The following is a 17,330-nucleotide window of genomic DNA, read 5'->3' as shown; positions in this document are numbered from 1 at the left end:
CATGCTCTTTGATTTCATTACATGCCTTCAAGGTGTTTGACAAAATGTCCAACTATGGAGAATTGATGAATCGATGTTTTAAAGCTTGAGTTATGAGATGTATGGAAATTCCATAGATGTGTTGATGACACTCATGAATGTTGATGATAGAATATGAAGGATTCTTCAATGTAAAGTATACCTTGGATCGGTAGGCTAATGGCACCCTTCCATTAATGATAAGTAATGAACCTTGGATTCGGCAGGCCTATGGCACCCTTTCCATAAAGGTTAATGATGAGACTTGAATCGGCAGGCTTATGGCACCCTTTCAAGAGGAGTTAATGAGCTTTCCTAAATGTACCTTGAATCGGCAGGCTTATGGCACCCTTTCATGTGTTAAATAATGTACCTTGAATCGGCAGGCTTATGGCACCCTTTCATGTGTGATGATGTCAAAGTAATGAACTATTCTATGGGAATGTAGGCTAAGCACCGAGCGGATTTGGTTAGATGGAAACTCCCCCGACAGTTAGGCATGAGTTTCAATGATCGTCTACCTTATCCCATAAACTATGTGCCCGCATAGGAAGCTAGTGGATCCATTAAGCTATATATACCGGTCTTCCTTAGGCAAGTAGACCACCTCTTTTCGGTGTGGGGACTCATGACACCGGATTCCATGACAAGCTCTCATGGTCTATGTCGGTTAAACGCTTACTTCCCATCATGTGAGATTTCATTATGGTTTCTTGACAGGTTCTACAAAGTGTAGGTAGTAGTATGGGATGCTACCTATACATTGCACGAGTAGGCTTGGAGAGGGTCATAGTGAGTTTCTCTAAATCCTAATGACTGTGACATGAATGTACCCTAAATGAGGTTATTAAAGAATGTTGGCTCTTAAATGCTTAATATGTTATGCATGTTATACTTGGGTTATATTACGAGTTATTTTCCCTTGTCATGTCTTAATTAATGATATACCTCTTATGTATGAATATTGTGCAAAGGTGAAAGAAAGGAATGATAAGTTACTTTAAGTGACCTAAATGTGGTGCCTTAGTATGGATGGTGGTATGGGACGTCATCCATACATTGCACGAGGTATAGCATAAGGGTTTCTTGAGGTGAAGGTCCAAGGTAAAGGTTTTCATGTTGATATTGTTTAAAGGTGATATTATGACTTACTTGATGTTATGCTTGTCTTGTATGTCTTTTATGCTATTGTTCATGATATTTCAAAAAGGTGGCATAATGCATGGTTTCTAACTAAAATGTCCCTTTTTAAGCATGTTTTGCATGGTCATCATACTTAGTACATTTTGTGTACTAACCCATATTCTTCATATTTTTACTATAAGTGTAGGTTCCGGCAAGTGATCCCTCCTAGCTAGTTTGAAGTGTTGGATTGCTTTCCTCCAAGACTTGGTATGTCCTCATGGATTCGAGGACAAGACTTTTAAGTTCTTTTGTTCATGTAATAGACTTCTTTTGATTGTAAAGGGCCGTGTCCCTACTTATGTTTTGCGACTGTGTCTAAGATGGCCATGTGAGACTTAGACTTCCGCTGTGTGTTTTTAAAGTTGTTTTAAGAAGTTTAAATGTGTGGATGTAAATAAGTTTTTTTTTTTTTTTCCGCACTATTTTCATTATTGAATGCAATGAATGACTATGTGGCTTGTATAAGACCCCTTCGGGGTCGAGTACGCCTTGTTACGACTTGGGGGTGCTCCCGGGTCGTGACAAACATGGTATCAGAGCATAAGATTTTGGAAATGTTTTTTTTTAGGATCGATGTCTCACATGCCACATCTAGTAGAGTCTTGTTCATCGGTGTGAGTCGCGACACATCTATGAGCGAGAGGCTATAGGATGCTAGAAGTTACACTTCTTTCATATTCTTAAAGTCGTGCCTTAGAGTGTGGTTCTATAAGTGTTCTTATCCTTATCCTTCTCTTGTGTTTATAGGATATGAATACAAGAGGGAGACCCGCAAGGAGAGTAGGAGAAGAGGATGTGAATGAGGAAGTTCCTCCCCAAGTTGTGCAAAATGGTCAAGGTGTGCAATGCAATCAAGTTCCTATAGGTGAGCAAGAGAATGAGGTTCCGGTGGTTCCCCCGGATATGACCAATGAAGAGATTAGGTCGGCTTTCTTAATCTTGGCCCGAGCCATGGCGGCTCAAGCGACTAGAGATATGGGGCCTAGGGTGAATGCTAATGAGGGTACTATGGCTTCTAAGTTGAGAGACTTTGTGAGGATGAATCCTCCGGTGTTTCTAGGTTCTAAGGTGGGAGAGGATCCCCAAGAATTTTTGGATGAAGTGTATAAGGTAGTGAGTGCTATGGGGGTGACTTCAAGAGAAAAGGCGGAGCTTGCCTCCTATCAATTGAAAGATGTTGCCCAAATTTGGTTCACTCAATGGAAGGCTAATAGGCCGGTGGGAGCGGATCCTATAGAATGGGAGGAGTTTAAGGAAGCTTTCCTTGGTAGGTACTTTCCCCGTGAGATGAGGGAGTGTAAGGTTGAGGAGTTTATCAATCTTCGGCAAGGTAATATGAGTGTGCAAGAGTATTCCTTGAGGTTTACCCAATTGTCTAAGTATGCCCCATCTTTGGTGTCAAACCCTAGGGATGAGATGAGTAGGTTTGTGACCGGCGTATCCGACCTAGTCAAGGAAGAGTGCCATACGGCAATGCTCCATAATGACATGAACATTTCTAGGCTCATAGTGTATGCTCAATCCATTGAGGAGTCCAAACTTAAGAGGATGAATAGGAATGTGAAGAGGGGTAGATCCGATGAGCAAAGTCAACCTAGGTTCAAGAAGAGGGCTCAAGATCAAGATTTTTCAAGTGCTCCTAAGGTTAACCAAGATAAAGGTGGTGGATCTCAATTTTCTAAACCTACTTGCACCACTTGTGGCAAGAGGCACTATGGGAAGTGCCTAGCCGGTACTAATGGATGCTATGGTTGTGGGAAGAATGATCACAAGGTGAAAGATTGTCCTACTTTTACGGCTAGAGGAAGGGAGGCAAAGCAAGCTTCTAAAGATGGAACGGTTCCTATTCCTCCAAATTATGGTCGTTTCTATGCTCTCCAAGCTAGCAAGGACAAGGAAGCTAATCCGAATGAAGGCGCCGGTAAGTTTTAGTTCCTTATGGTCATGAATGTCTTGATGAGGTTTCTATGGTGTTGTTTTTCATGTTTGCCTTAATTGGGTTTTCTTCTAAGTGGGGGATGGTAGGTTGAATAGCAAGGTTGTTGAGAGTGTTGATATCCTTATCTCATTCCTTCTATTCTTATTCAAGCTTGAGGCCAAGAGTTCCTAGTAGCTTGTTTTATGTTTTGGAGTCTTGGGTGAAAATGAGTTTCCATGGTCTCCTTATGTTATGCATGTCCTATTTGAATTCTTGTTAAATGATAAAATGAGTTTTCATAAACGTGTTCCTCGTGTTGATGTGCATTTAGTTGAGTTGTCTATATGCTTCATGAGGATAAATGTTGAACATGCTTAAATGTTGCATGAGTTGATTTATTAGGCATGCTTAAATGTGTTCTTGAGAATGTTGCATAATTGTACTTTTGTGAGAAAATTGCATAATGTGCCTAATAATTTTGGGATGAGTGTGATGTAAATTGGAGAAGGAAGTTCATCCAATGAAATGAGAAATGGTAAAGCTTGATGCATAAGGAATTGGTAGATGTATTCCTAATTTCTTGAATTGCATGAAGTTGTTTGAGCCTCATTGATGTGGAGTTGATGTTTCCTCCGATATTTATGTACTTGTATTGATGTTGTATGCATGTTGATGGGCTGTATACTTGAGTTGTTACCCCTTATGTGTTTAAAGTGTCATTCGAGGACGAATGTTCCTAAGTGGGGGATAATGTAACGACTCGGAAAATGATAGAGTGAAACTAGAGCCTCACATGTGAGTTTGGAGTCGAGAACTTAATGAAATGATTATATTTGAATTTGACCCAAAAGTTCTTAAAAATGTGCTTCGGAAGTTACCGGAAACTTGTTTAGCTGTATATTAAAAGATCCGTTTCGTTTTTCGAAAATCCGACTTCATATTCTTGTTTAGGGGGTCAAATTGAGTGGGAAATGGGTCTAACCCAAATTTTAGAGCAACCGTATCAAAATCCGAAATTTCCAAGTGAAGCCTTTTTCGAGGGTCTACTTTGGAGGGTCATATCTCCTAGCACACAAATAATTGGGTGGCCCATAATATATCCATGGAAAGCCCTTTGAGTTAGCTACCTAACGCACTTCGTTTCACCTCATTCGGAGTTCGGACGAAGAAGTTATGCCCATTTTCGTAAAATCTGTCCGGCAGAAAATGCAAATTCCAGTAGCTAATTTTACTGTTCATTACTGTTCACCCGCCTGAAATTTTTTCTAAGTGTTGGACCATTTTTTTCAAAAGACTTATATTATTTCCTATATACCATTAGTTCATTCCCATCCCTAAAAACATTTCCCTCTCTACAATCCTCCATTTAAGAAAGTCAAGAACTTGGAGCTAGGGCTTGGTTTGAAGGTGGTGTCTTCATCAATTTTCGTGGGAGATCATAGCAAAGGTATGGTGGTCTTGATCCTTGTCTAATTTTCCATTCAAGGAGCCAAATCCAAAGTTATTTCAAAGTATGAAAAATCTAGGTTTTCACTCAATCTCATGGGTTCTTCCACCAAATGGTTTTAAAAGGTTTCTAATGGCACTTTATGGTTATATTGTTGTTGTATTGACGATTTAAGATGAAAATACTCCATGAACCCATGATTTCTCTCTATTCCTAGTTTATGCCTTTATGAAGTGGGTTGCTAGATAATGAATGTATATGAATCAAACTTGTTTAAAGGTCTTTAGATTGTTGAAGTATGTCATTACCCATGCTTATTTTATGGTGTATTGTTGGTGTATTGGTATGTGAGGCTTATGGCCTTAAAGGCATAGTATGAGAAATTGGAGTGTTATCATGACATTATACGAATGAGAATTCAATGAAGATAATGTGATCATGTTATGAATGTAAAGGTGTTGTTGTAGGTTGTTCACTGGTTTGGTTGCATAATTACTACCCTATTTTCCATGCTCTTTGATTCCATTACATGCCTTCAAGGTGTTTGACAAAATGTCCAACTATGGAGAATTGATGAATCGATGCTTTAAAGTTTGAGTTATGAGATGTATGGAAATCCAGAGATGTGTTGATGACACTCATGAATGTTGATGATATAATATGAAGGATTCTTCAATATAAAGTATACCTTGAATTGGTAGGGCTTATGCATCATTTTCTTGTATAAATGATTATATTGTTGATTGTTGAATCCTTGGATCGGTAGGCTTATGGCACCCTTCCACACATGCTTATAATGAACCTTGGATCGGTAGGCTAATGGCACCCTTCCATTAATGATAAGTAATGAACCTTGGATTCGGTAGGCCTATGGCACCTTTCCATAAAGGTTAATGATGAGACTTGAATCGGTAGGCCCATGGCACCCTTTCAAGAGGAGTTAATGAGCTTTCCTAAATGTACCTTGAATCGGTAGGCTTATGGCACCCTTTCATGTGTTAAATAATGTACCTTGAATCGGTAGGCTTATGGCACCCTTTCATGTGTGATGATGTCAAAGTAATGAACTATTCTATGGGAATGTAGGCTAAGCACCGAGCGGATTTGGTTAGATGGAAACTCCCCCGACAGTTAGGCATGAGTTTCAATGATCGTCTACCTTATCCCATAAACTATGTGCCCGCATAGGAAGCTAGTGGATCCATTAAGCTATATATACCGGTCTTCCTTAGGCAAGTAGACCACCTCTTTTCGGTGTGGGGACTCATGACACCGGATTCCATGACAAGCTCTCATGGTCTATGTCGGTTAAACGCTTACTTCCCATCATGTGAGATTTCATTATGGTTTCTTGACAGGTTCTACAAAGTGTAGGTAGTAGTATGGGATGCTACCTATACATTGCACGAGTAGGCTTGGAGAGGGTCATAGTGAGTTTCTCTAAATCCTAATGACTGTGACATGAATGTACCCTAAATGAGGTTATTAAAGAATGTTGGCTCTTAAATGCTTAATATGTTATGCATGTTATACTTGGGTTATATTACGAGTTATTTTCCCTTGTCATGTCTTAATTAATGATATACCTCTTATGTATGAATATTGTGCAAAGGTGAAAGAAAGGAATGATAAGTTACTTTAAGTGACCTAAATGTGGTGCCTTAGTATGGATGGTGGTATGGGACGTCATCCATACATTGCACGAGGTATAGCATAAGGGTTTCTTGAGGTGAAGGTCCAAGGTAAAGGTTTTCATGTTGATATTGTTTAAAGGTGATATTATGACTTACTTGATGTTATGCTTGTCTTGTATGTCTTTTATGCTATTGTTCATGATATTTCAAAAAGGTGGCATAATGCATGGTTTCTAACTAAAATGTCCCTTTTTAAGCATGTTTTGCATGGTCATCATACTTAGTACATTTTGTGTACTAACCCATATTCTTCATATTTTTACTATAAGTGTAGGTTCCGGCAAGTGATCCCTCCTAGCTAGTTTGAAGTGTTGGATTGCTTTCCTCCAAGACTTGGTATGTCCTCATGGATTCGAGGACAAGACTTTTAAGTTCTTTTGTTCATGTAATAGACTTCTTTTGATTGTAAAGGGCCGTGTCCCTACTTATGTTTTGCGACTGTGTCTAAGATGGCCATGTGAGACTTAGACTTCCGCTGTGTGTTTTTTTAAAGTTGTTTTAATGAAGTTCAACTGTGTGGATGTAAATAAGTTTTTTTTATCCCGCACTATTTTCATTATTGAATGCAATGAATGACTATGTGGCTCGTATAAGGCCCCTTCGGGGTCGAGTACGCCTTGTTACGACTTGGGGGTGCTCCTGGGTCGTGACACATATACAATGTCTATTGCCCGTACACAATTACAGAAATCCCTATTTTGTCCTTAGAACATCCCAAAAGAAAACACTCTTTTTCCAAACTTACATTTTTGCCCTTCAACTTGCGTCCTTCAAACTTGCACAAGATCGGCGAAATGCCGATTAGAGAAAATGGAGCACCAATCACCTCCTCGCATAAACCTTTAGTTTTTTGTCAGGAGCTTTTGTGCTGGGATCAGTGAATGTCGATCGTTCATTGTACAACATCATCTTCACGCCGCTACTAACACTACAAAGCACCATTTGAGCCCGCATTAAGTCGATGAGACACATGCTGGCTTCTGCCGGACACCCATTCCATAGCAGTGTTCATCAGTGTCTTTTGGATTCAAATTCATCAAACATGTTCTTCCAAGGAATATTTGGATACAAGAGAACTAGGACCTAAACCTCCTTCAATAAGCATTAAAACATGGCAATAATTCATGAATTTGAATCCAATGTGTCGGTATGGTTTACATAAAATCTATTAGTTTATAGGGAAAAATTACAAGATGAATTTAAGATATAACCTACATGAGCTTCATGATCCTAAAAAAACATACTATGACATCAATCTATATATTGCTCAATCAGGTTTATATGCGGTTTACATGCAATACATCAATATAATGAAATACTTTTTAAGTAATTAGCAGTGATTCTTTCCTTTTCCTTCCTACACACTTGAACAAAAGACCTAAAAAACAAAGTATGCAAGACCAAAAAGAGGACATACAATCACATACTTCAGAAATAATATGGAATATAACATTAACTAAATGTCATCCAACTCTATAAAAGATGTTCTCATATCATGGGAGATCTGTGGAAAACACAATAGAAAGTCTAATGTAAATTTTTGACAGACACAAATTATGAAGTTCAAACATATGACTGAAAGTTGCAAGAGTCATAGTTTATAAACTAGAAAATAATATTTTGAGTATCGCTTTTATCTAGACTGAAATAATCAGCAAGATGCTAACAGTGATTAGAATATTGTACTACACTAAACAACCAGAACCCCTACTCTACACACACGACTGTACCTTCCTTTTGGAGCTCATGAATTATGATACATACTTAAGAAAAAATCCATTTGAGCTGCGAAACAATGGTTTTCATCCTACACATAAGGATGAAGTCACAAATATCTTTAAATTCAGAAAAAAGGTTAACCATAAAATTAAAAAGAAAAAACATACCCAAAATTCTACTTATAAAAAAAGAAGAAGCATTGAAAGCCACTCTAAATCTTCAAAAGAATAAATTTTTGAATGGATATGTCACAACACAAAAATGGAAGTGATGATACTTGTCTATTCCCACCAAGACAAGTCAGCATCAACCCAACAAAAATGAAAAAAATGTAGAAATATAAAACAAGACCAAGACAAAGGCAGAAAACTTATTCATTCTAAACAATATCCCAAAACCTTATTGTCACATGTACAAGCCACTAATGACAATATATAATTCGAAAGATAAATACAAGTCTCACTCTTTGTTTCTCAAGTAGAAAAAAGCTTAAAGAAAAGAAAAGAGGGTCCTGCAGGATGACAAGCAGCTACCTCTCAAGTCCTTTAACGAGCCTCGCTAGTTAGGAGAAGAAGAAGGAGATCACATGGGTCTGGGCTCAGAACCTACACAAGTGTAGAAGCAAGGGGTGAGTACCAACAACACAGTACCCAACAAGCAACCTAGAAAACAAGGCATATAGATAGAAAAAAGAATATCCCTTACACTCAAACCGAACCTCCTCAAACGACAACCCGCACGGAAATCAGCACAACCTAGCAATTCTACTATACACGGCTCACAAGGCCAAATATTCACAGTTCAATCTTCATAATTCAAAACTTAAACAAATCAAATAAGTCATTCTCAAAGTCAAGTAGCTCAATCACTCACAACAAGTATGGAAATCATAATTAGCAATTAAGTCACGCATAAGCATCAAATGCATCAAGTCTTACTTAATCTCTTGCCGGAACCATTTTCCCATTGGCATAATATTACTAGATGGAACTATTTCCCATCAGCACAATATCACTAGTCAGAACCATTTCCCATCGGGTTTATATCAAATCACTAGCTGAAACCATTTCCCATCAGCTTTATATTTAATCAGTAACCGAAATCATTTCTCATCGGCTTTATAAACACTTGTAAAAAATGACCTCAGCATCACAACATTAGCTGGCAAGGACCTTGACATCACAACATTCGCCGGTAAAGACCTCAACATCATAACACTCACTCGAAAAGACCTCGGCATTATAATCTTCACATGTCTCATCACGGAGTTCACAATCAAGGCATACAAGTAATATCACACTACATGGAATTGACAACAATTCACCCAATTCAAGTCCATATTCATACTTTCAATCATTTCATCAATCAATCAACAAGAGTCACAATAAGGCAATTTACATCATCATGTTCATCACATAACCCTTTTCATTTCAACCCCTTTTTATTTATTTAGATGTATCAAGTGGACAATTTAAACCCTTCACCTCATCCCCATTACTACCAACACACAAACAATGAAAGAAGTACACGAATTCTACTAGAATAGGAGGTTTAGGAGGTCACTTGCTTTTTATTCAATGAAAAATTACTTCACGAGTTGAGTATTCCCCTTTCGATTCATTTCCAAAGCCACACACTTTATAATAATCAAATATTCACAGACACTCATCAGAAAAAAACAATTCATACATTAATTATATAGAGAAATGGGTTAATCAACTCAAAACCCAATTTCAAAATGGAGGTTTGAATGCAGAAAACAATACTTGAAAGCATTATTCAAGGCTTTTGGAATTCATTAGAGATAACCTTTTCGAAAAAGGGATAAAAACCACTTCAAATCACAATTTTACTTATTTCTTATGTTCTTGAAGAAAACCCCAAATTTCTCATTTCAAAAGCTTAATTTGAACACATAAGTCATAACTAACAATGGGTAATTTAAGGTTTAGAGTTAAGAATCGTTACGCTAAGGATTCCTCTCGAAAATCTTGTCCAAATAGCCACCCAAAGCTCCAAAACTCAAATATGGTGAAATGAGGTTTAAACTCGAAATTTGCAGGTCAAAACCCTCTCTAAAGTTGCTTAAGCGACCATAGGTTTGCTTAAGCAAATCCTGTAAAAACTGGGGGTCTCGATTTTGCAAACCAGGTTTCGCTTAAGTGACCATTTCTAAAGCGAGCCTTGGTTCGCTTAAGCAAACCCTTCAAAAAGTCTGCCCTTCACTTAACCAATCAAACCTTTGCTTAAGCGAAGCTCTCTTAGGTGGAAGGCCTATTGCAAAACCGAAGGTTACAGAACTCAGGCACTAGAAAAATCAGCCAACTTTCAAAACATGGAAAGGACCCTCAAGATTCGTTCGGAAGTCCGTGTACACAAACCACATATGCAAATCAATTATACTTGACATTCCAAACTCAATGGACCGTTAAAATGCGAATTTGAGGTATCCTTGAGTCAACATCCGTGAAAAACATGAGAAACTAACTCACACCTAAAAAGGTTAAGACAAATTCGGGACCTCTCAGAAATCAATCAAGGCTTGACCTAGGACTAAAATTATCCTCCAAATCCAACGGAACTTTCGGAATTCCAATCCGAGCATCCGAATCCCTAATGGTGACCAAAGGCTAAAATTCCACAATTTCACAATTTAGGACCTCAAATCCTCTAAAAGACTCGGAATAAGAAGCTGATTCGCACATATTTCACATTCTGGGACTGATGGAATCAATGGAATTTCATTGCGAGACTCGAAACTCCAAAATTCACCAAAAACCACTTTCTTAACAATTTAGCTGTTCAAACTCAAAACTTACCAAAATTCTCAACTTTAATTCAAAGTTCAAAACCAAATTTTTCAAAACTCAATTATAGAAGACTCGGGGTCAATATCGGGAGGGAAAATGGTAAATTCATGAAACTTTCTAAAAATGTCCGACCGGGTCATTACATGATATGCATTTCCTTTGCAATAAATTAAGTTTCATTTTTGAAAAAATCTTATGTGAAATCAAGAGTAGATAGAGGTACCATAATAGAAGTGGAATTAACACTATATGTAATAAGGTTCATCATACTTTATTGACAAAAGCCAGACTATCACAAGAACTTACTTCATTAATTTTTAAGAACTATAAAAGACAAGTGAGTGAAAAAACAAGTTCCTTATTCTGTGTTAGATATAGAAAAATTCTAAACTTTATAAAGATGGTTTTCGAAGAAGAAAGGGTATGCAAGTTATTTTATACCTAAAATAAAGAATACAAGTTGAACAAACATATGGTGTCTTCATACAGTCCATCAAACTAGTTTCAAATTCAGATATAACTAATTTGACAAATACTTATTAAATGGCTTAAACAATATCATTCAACAAAAAAAGTTCATCAAATGAAATTTCATAAAACTTATACATGAAAAAATTAAAATTTTAAAAACAATTTGTATCTTAATTAAAATAAAACTAATGTAAAAAAATCATCAGCAATGATAAATCCCACGATATGAATGCAGTCAAATTAACTCCGTCTACTCCGTTAAAATAAACAAAAATTGTTGCCCCAGTAGCGATTTTGTTGATTTTTTAAAATTGTTTTTCTCTTAAAATCGCTGCCTTAGCAGCGAATTTGTCAAATTTGTTTTTTTTTTAAATTGCTACACCGGCAGTGATTTTGTCAAATTTTAATTATTTTTTTTTAAATGGCTGCTTCAGCAGCCTTTTTAAAAAAAATAAAATTAATATTGCTGCGATTATTCTCTTTTATTTTTTTTATTTTTATTTTAAATTATTTTTCCAAAACTTCTTTTAAAAAAAATTCAAAGACAAACCGCTTTGGAAAAATAAAAGTTTTGGAAAAACTTTGGAAAAAAGTTTTGGCATAAAACGCTGCTCAGCAGCTATTTAAAAAAAATATAAAATTTAAAGAATTTTAAAGAAAATCGCTCCAATTGCAGCGACTTTAATTTAATTTTTTTATGTAAAAAAAAGAAAAAACGCTGCTTGACCAGCGATTTATTTTTTTTTTTAAAAATGGCAAAATTGCTGGTGGTGCAGCGATTTCTTTTTTAAATATTTTTTTTTTGGCAAATTTGCTTCTGTGGCAGCGATTTTATGAAAAAAAGTTTTTTTCTTTTGAAAAAATCGCTGCCGTTTATTTTAACGTAAGGGAGTAGACGGAGTTAATTTACCCTTTTGGTTAAAAAAATAATTGATGTGCCCTTTTGAAATTTTTGACAAATTTTTTTTGCCCTTTTTGGCTCGGAACTCTAATAAAACTCTAGATCTTGAGAAATATGACAAAGCCCAACATCTAGCAATAGGAGTTTGTCAGTAGAATTAACATGTTCTTCCTCATCCTTCGATACTCCACTCACTACAAATAGAACAACATATCACAAAAAGTGAAATATCATTGAGTAATCAATATAATCAAATAAAATTTCAATGTAGTGTTCCAAGAATCTCATAAACAATTTTCCCCACCAAAAAAATTCTTAATATCAAAATTCTCATTATACTATAATTAAACTTGAGAAAATTAAAGGCATAGACAATCGCATTAAGAAAAATAAACTGTCAGAAAATTCTTATTATACTATAATTAAACTTGAGGAAATTGAAGGCTTAGACAATCGTATATATTAAGAAAAATAAACTGATAAAGATAAATTAAATGCTCATTTTATTTTAGCAAAATACATTTCACGAGATTACAACAAATTTGACAGACGCATAAGCATAATCATATACAAAAACAAACCAAGTATCATAAGTACCAAGTCCCTTCTATATTTTATTATACTTCTATTGAACAACTTCCAAACTGTTGTATCAACCCCAAAAGAAATTTCTAATATAAGATTCGAATCACACTTTGTATACGTATGGGATCGTACTGGATGATTCCTAGTTTCTCATGTGTGTTAAGGTTCATTTTCAAGTGTAGGAAGTGTATTACAAGTGATTTAGGGTCATTAGGGACCCATAGAAATAAGCCGAGCTCAAAGTCTTTCACTCGTTGAGTTTTCTCATAAACTCATGCAAGAGTGAACTTCAAACAACTATATCTCTTATAATATGAGGATTTAGATGGAACATGACCTAAATAATTAAAGGTCTATTAATATTATTTACAACTCCACCAAATTTGCATTAATCGGAGTTCGGAGAAAAAAGTTATGATCGTTTTACAAAAGTAGCTCCAGTTTGAAATTTTGTTCTAAAAACTATGCCCAGAAACGGGTCGTGAAAGAATCTGCAGGTCATGATTCATGCTCGTGCAATGGGATAAGAGGCTTAAAATTATTTTCTGAATTCCATGGGACCAATCCACGAGTCATGGATCATTTTACAGACTGTTAGTGTGTCCATAGACAATGTATATCATGTGTTTCAGTTGTGTATCAAAATTTTCAGATTTCATTGAAACATTCTATTAAGTTTCTTTTCACACTTTGTTCGATCCCCACAACCCCCGGAAGCTCTCTTTAACCCTACTAGGTCTTGGTAAATAGTCTCCAAGATTTTACAACATAAATTCTATAATTTCTACAAGATTTTAACAATAAATTCTCTTCCTATGTCTAGTGAAATGAATAGTTCAATTCTAGGGTTCAAGACTGATTTTTAAGCAAGTCATCAACATTTTTTCATCCTAGATAAACGTAAGCATTATCTCACAATTCCCTAGTGATTCTAACATATGATTATGTATCCTAAGAAAGAATTCGACGCTCAAAACATAGGATTTTCAAGAAAGAATCCAAGAATTTGAAGAAAGGTTTCTTGACTGGTCTTCATCATGTTAAGGTTATTCTTCAAGATTTATAGAGCATTGATGATATGTAAGCTAAGGCTATCATAGTGAGGAACTTAGTTCTTCCTCAGACCCAACATCAACAATTTTAGTAAGTAAGATCAAAGCTAGGGTTCTTCACCTTCAAGCTTCAAGTTCAACAATTCAACCAATATTTTTCCTTCAACATATGTGGATTTGATCAATGGGTATCCTTTCTCGCATTACTTCCCAAAAAACCCAGTTTTTCATATAATAGTTTCTATAAGCAATGACCCTATAGGCCATTTTCTTTATTTTTTTAATCTTTTCAGCATTTAGAGCTTATCTGTAGCGACCCCATGTTATTTATGATTTCATGGGACTGACAGTTTGGTTGTGGGGTCATCCGTTTGAATTTCTTTTGGGAAGTTTCTATTTGGAGACTTTGAAACTTGAACGGTTGACGTCAGTCAAAAGTTCAGGAAAATAGCTTCTGAATGCAATTCTAATGGTTCCATCAGCTCGGGAAGGGTCATTCTAGGCTAAGGGTATTGTTGGTTCGGGCTCGAGACTTTCGGTGTGAGTTTGTGCCATTAGGGATTTGAATTTAGAAGCTTAAGACAAAGTTTGATTTTAGTCAATATTATTGGTAAACGTGAGAATTTCGTTAGTGTGGTTAGCTGTGAAATATTGAGTTTGGTCTAGAACGACCTTTTATGCTATTTTTGAGGCTTGCATTCTCATTTTGAGCCTTCTTTGTGGAATTTTGGCTAAAACAAAACTTGGGTGTGGGATCCACGCTTCGTCAAAACGACCTCAAATAGAAGTTTTAATAGTACCATTGAGTCCAGAATGTCAAATTTAGTGATGTAGCATATCTAGTATATTTCATCGGGTCTCAAACAAATTCTGAGGGTCCGAGCGGAGACTTTGAAAATAGCAAATATGGTGTTGCTGGTGCAGACATTTAGTGATCAGACTTCAGTCTTATAGCGTACAGAAATACTCTTTTAGCGAGAATATTTGCAAATTAAGTAGAGAAATTGCAGTTTCAGCCTTCATTTTCAAAACTCAATGTCTTGAGCTATAGAGCTCTGATTGAGCTGATTTTAATTGCGCAGGTTCACGGTTTTGTGTGACTATGTAGTGGAGTATTCAGGAATTTTCTTGCACTCTCCATTTGAGTTAATTTCTACCCTAAGAGGCTGCCCAACTCTTTCTATATTATTTAATGGTGAATTTTGGTGCATGTGTGTGTTTGGGCTATTCCAGATAGGGAATTGAGCCCTATTTTGGGGCTCAAGCTTAGTTAATTGATTAGGACCTTTTGACGAAGTCAAATTTGGGATTCCCTACGCGGCTCACACATTTCCATTTTGACTGAATTTTTGGTTTTTCTACACTCATTGCAATTTTAAGTGTCTAAATGTCTGTAATGATATTGTGATCGATAATTGGATAGTGTGGTAATGTTTTGGAGGCATTTTAGAAGTGGATAGCTCTTTTTGGTGGATTCAGAGTAATTGTGATCGGCATTGAGGTAGGCCTCGGTCTACTTTCTTGATTGGGCTTCTTATATGATGCTAAGTATGGATTACATTTGATTTTAGGTTGTATTCACCGACTATTAGCTCCTTTTGTTCATTCTATATTTTTTTGACTTCATAGGAGCCTTGGGGTTATTATGGGTTTTGGGATCCTTAGTTTAGGCTCTTAACCTCGCTTGTGGTGTAGATGTTGTTGCTAATAATTGTTAGGATTGGTGCATTATGGCCTTAGAATAGGTTAGACCTTAGATTCTTTAGGTTGTAATTTATCGCCCTCGTAGTTATGACTTTTTCCCTATAGGGCTTGTGTTAGGTCGTTCTCTCTGCGTTGGTGCTTGTGACCTTGGTGGCTCGTCGTAGCCGAGGGTTGGTCCTAGTTATGCTCAATCATGAATTGGAGCAGTATGATTGCAATAGGATGCTGTCCCTTGAATTGGTTCTCCCTTTATTGATATGAAAGCTCTTCTTTGATCCCTTCATTTGTTATTTAGCGGTAGGTCAGTTGTATCTTTACTGAGCTTTATTATATTGTTAGCCTCGAGGTTGTATGCAAAAACCAATTGGATTCCAAGTTAGTACTCTCCACTTTGGTAGCATGATTTGATTGACTTGGAGTTCCTTGTTTGAATGCTAGTGCCGGCATACATTGCATTCTTTTTTCATTCTCACGAGTTTTGTGGTACGATTCCAACTCATGCATTGGTTTATTTACCATTCATGAAGAAATGTTATTTTACTCGGCTTTTATTGTAAACGAGTTTTAACAAGACTCGTACCACCTGGATCACCAGACTTACTAATTTTTGATATTATGAGGTGTCAGGAACATGCTCTTTTTTCTACTTTAGAAATTAGAGGCATCTAGGATGTTTTTAACTTTTACTTGACTAGCCTGTGCATCAATGTCCTCTCTTGCATGCTTTTGATCTTGTTGACGCCCCTAGGTTTACTCTTGCTAGCTGGGTAGCTGACGCCCCTTGGAGTTTACTAGCTGGCTGGGAAGCCCCAATATTGATTACTCACGGTTCGAGGCCATTACTTTCGGTTTGAGGTTGATGCTCATGGTTCAAGGCCATTACTTTTTATTTCAGATTAATGCTCATGGCTCGTGGCTATTAGTTCCGGTTGGAGGCCATTACCTTTGGCTAGAGGTTTTGATGGTCGGTGATGGTCCCACTACTCAACCAACATTCATATGCATCACCTATCATTAGTATACTTGTTTGTTGATTGTATCCTCCAGTTTATAGGGTCGGTTGGGTTATGTTTGTTTTTTGTACCTTCCAAACTTATGAGGTTCAGTTAGGTTACTATTTTACTATATTATGTTCTATGTTATTGATTATTTGATAGCTGATAGGCTTTAGTTCTAGAATTGTGGTTGTGGGTTCTCCAGATCCTAGGTAGTTGGTTGTATTATAGTTATTTGCGATTAGGTTGTTGGCTTACGTTCTAGGTTGGTTCTTTACTCTACTTATTACCCCTTGTACCTTCTTTATATTCCTTATTATTTATGTACCTTAGTATCTCATGTTTAGTTATTTATGCTATGCTTTCCTTATTACTGGTTGTTTATGCTTATGTTATATTTTGAGCTCAATTGAACAATGCCTACTGAGTACCATTTTTGTTACTCATACTACACTTATGCTCTTAGAAGATCATAGTTTGAGTTATCGTTGTTACTTTTTAGTCATGTGGAGCATCTTGGACTTTTAGAGACTAGGGTGAGCTCCTAGCATTTGGAGATTTTGATTTCCATCTATTTTTGGCTAGACTTAGTCTTTAAATTATATTTAGAAACAACTTGTACTTATCTTATATCTGTAAAAACCTTACTCTTATTTTTTACTAGATGCTCGTTTACTACCTGATGTCAGGTCTTGGGATGGTTCCTTGTATTGCATTTCTATTGATTACCCTTACTTTGCGTTGCTATAAGTTTTTTACTACTTGTTGTGACTTTCTCTTGGTAGTCCATTTTTCGTTGCTCCAAACTAAGGGTTAGTCTTACCTACTGGT

At 36.4% G+C, this 17,330-nt stretch overlaps 2 protein-coding genes across 2 annotated transcripts in view; one reads left to right on the top strand and one right to left on the bottom strand.

Moving 5' to 3' along the window:
• LOC125865145 (probable protein phosphatase 2C 10) overlaps positions 1 to 17,330 on the bottom strand; it is an 878,192-nt gene that overhangs the window by 721,835 nt on the left and 139,027 nt on the right. The window lies entirely within an intron of this gene.
• Positions 1,954 to 6,732, top strand: LOC125863897 (uncharacterized). Its single transcript, XM_049543869.1, has 2 exons — positions 1,954 to 3,124; positions 6,537 to 6,732. Exons 1-2 carry the CDS (start codon positions 1,954 to 1,956, stop codon positions 6,548 to 6,550), a joined length of 1,185 nt encoding a protein of 394 aa, XP_049399826.1. The 3' UTR covers positions 6,551 to 6,732.

The sequence above is a fragment of the Solanum stenotomum genome, chromosome 5 (assembly GCF_019186545.1).
Source record: "Solanum stenotomum isolate F172 chromosome 5, ASM1918654v1, whole genome shotgun sequence".
Taxonomy (NCBI): domain Eukaryota; kingdom Viridiplantae; phylum Streptophyta; class Magnoliopsida; order Solanales; family Solanaceae; genus Solanum; species Solanum stenotomum.
The sequence above is the reverse complement of the archived record's forward strand: the minus strand, read 5'-3'. Positions and strand labels throughout refer to the sequence as shown.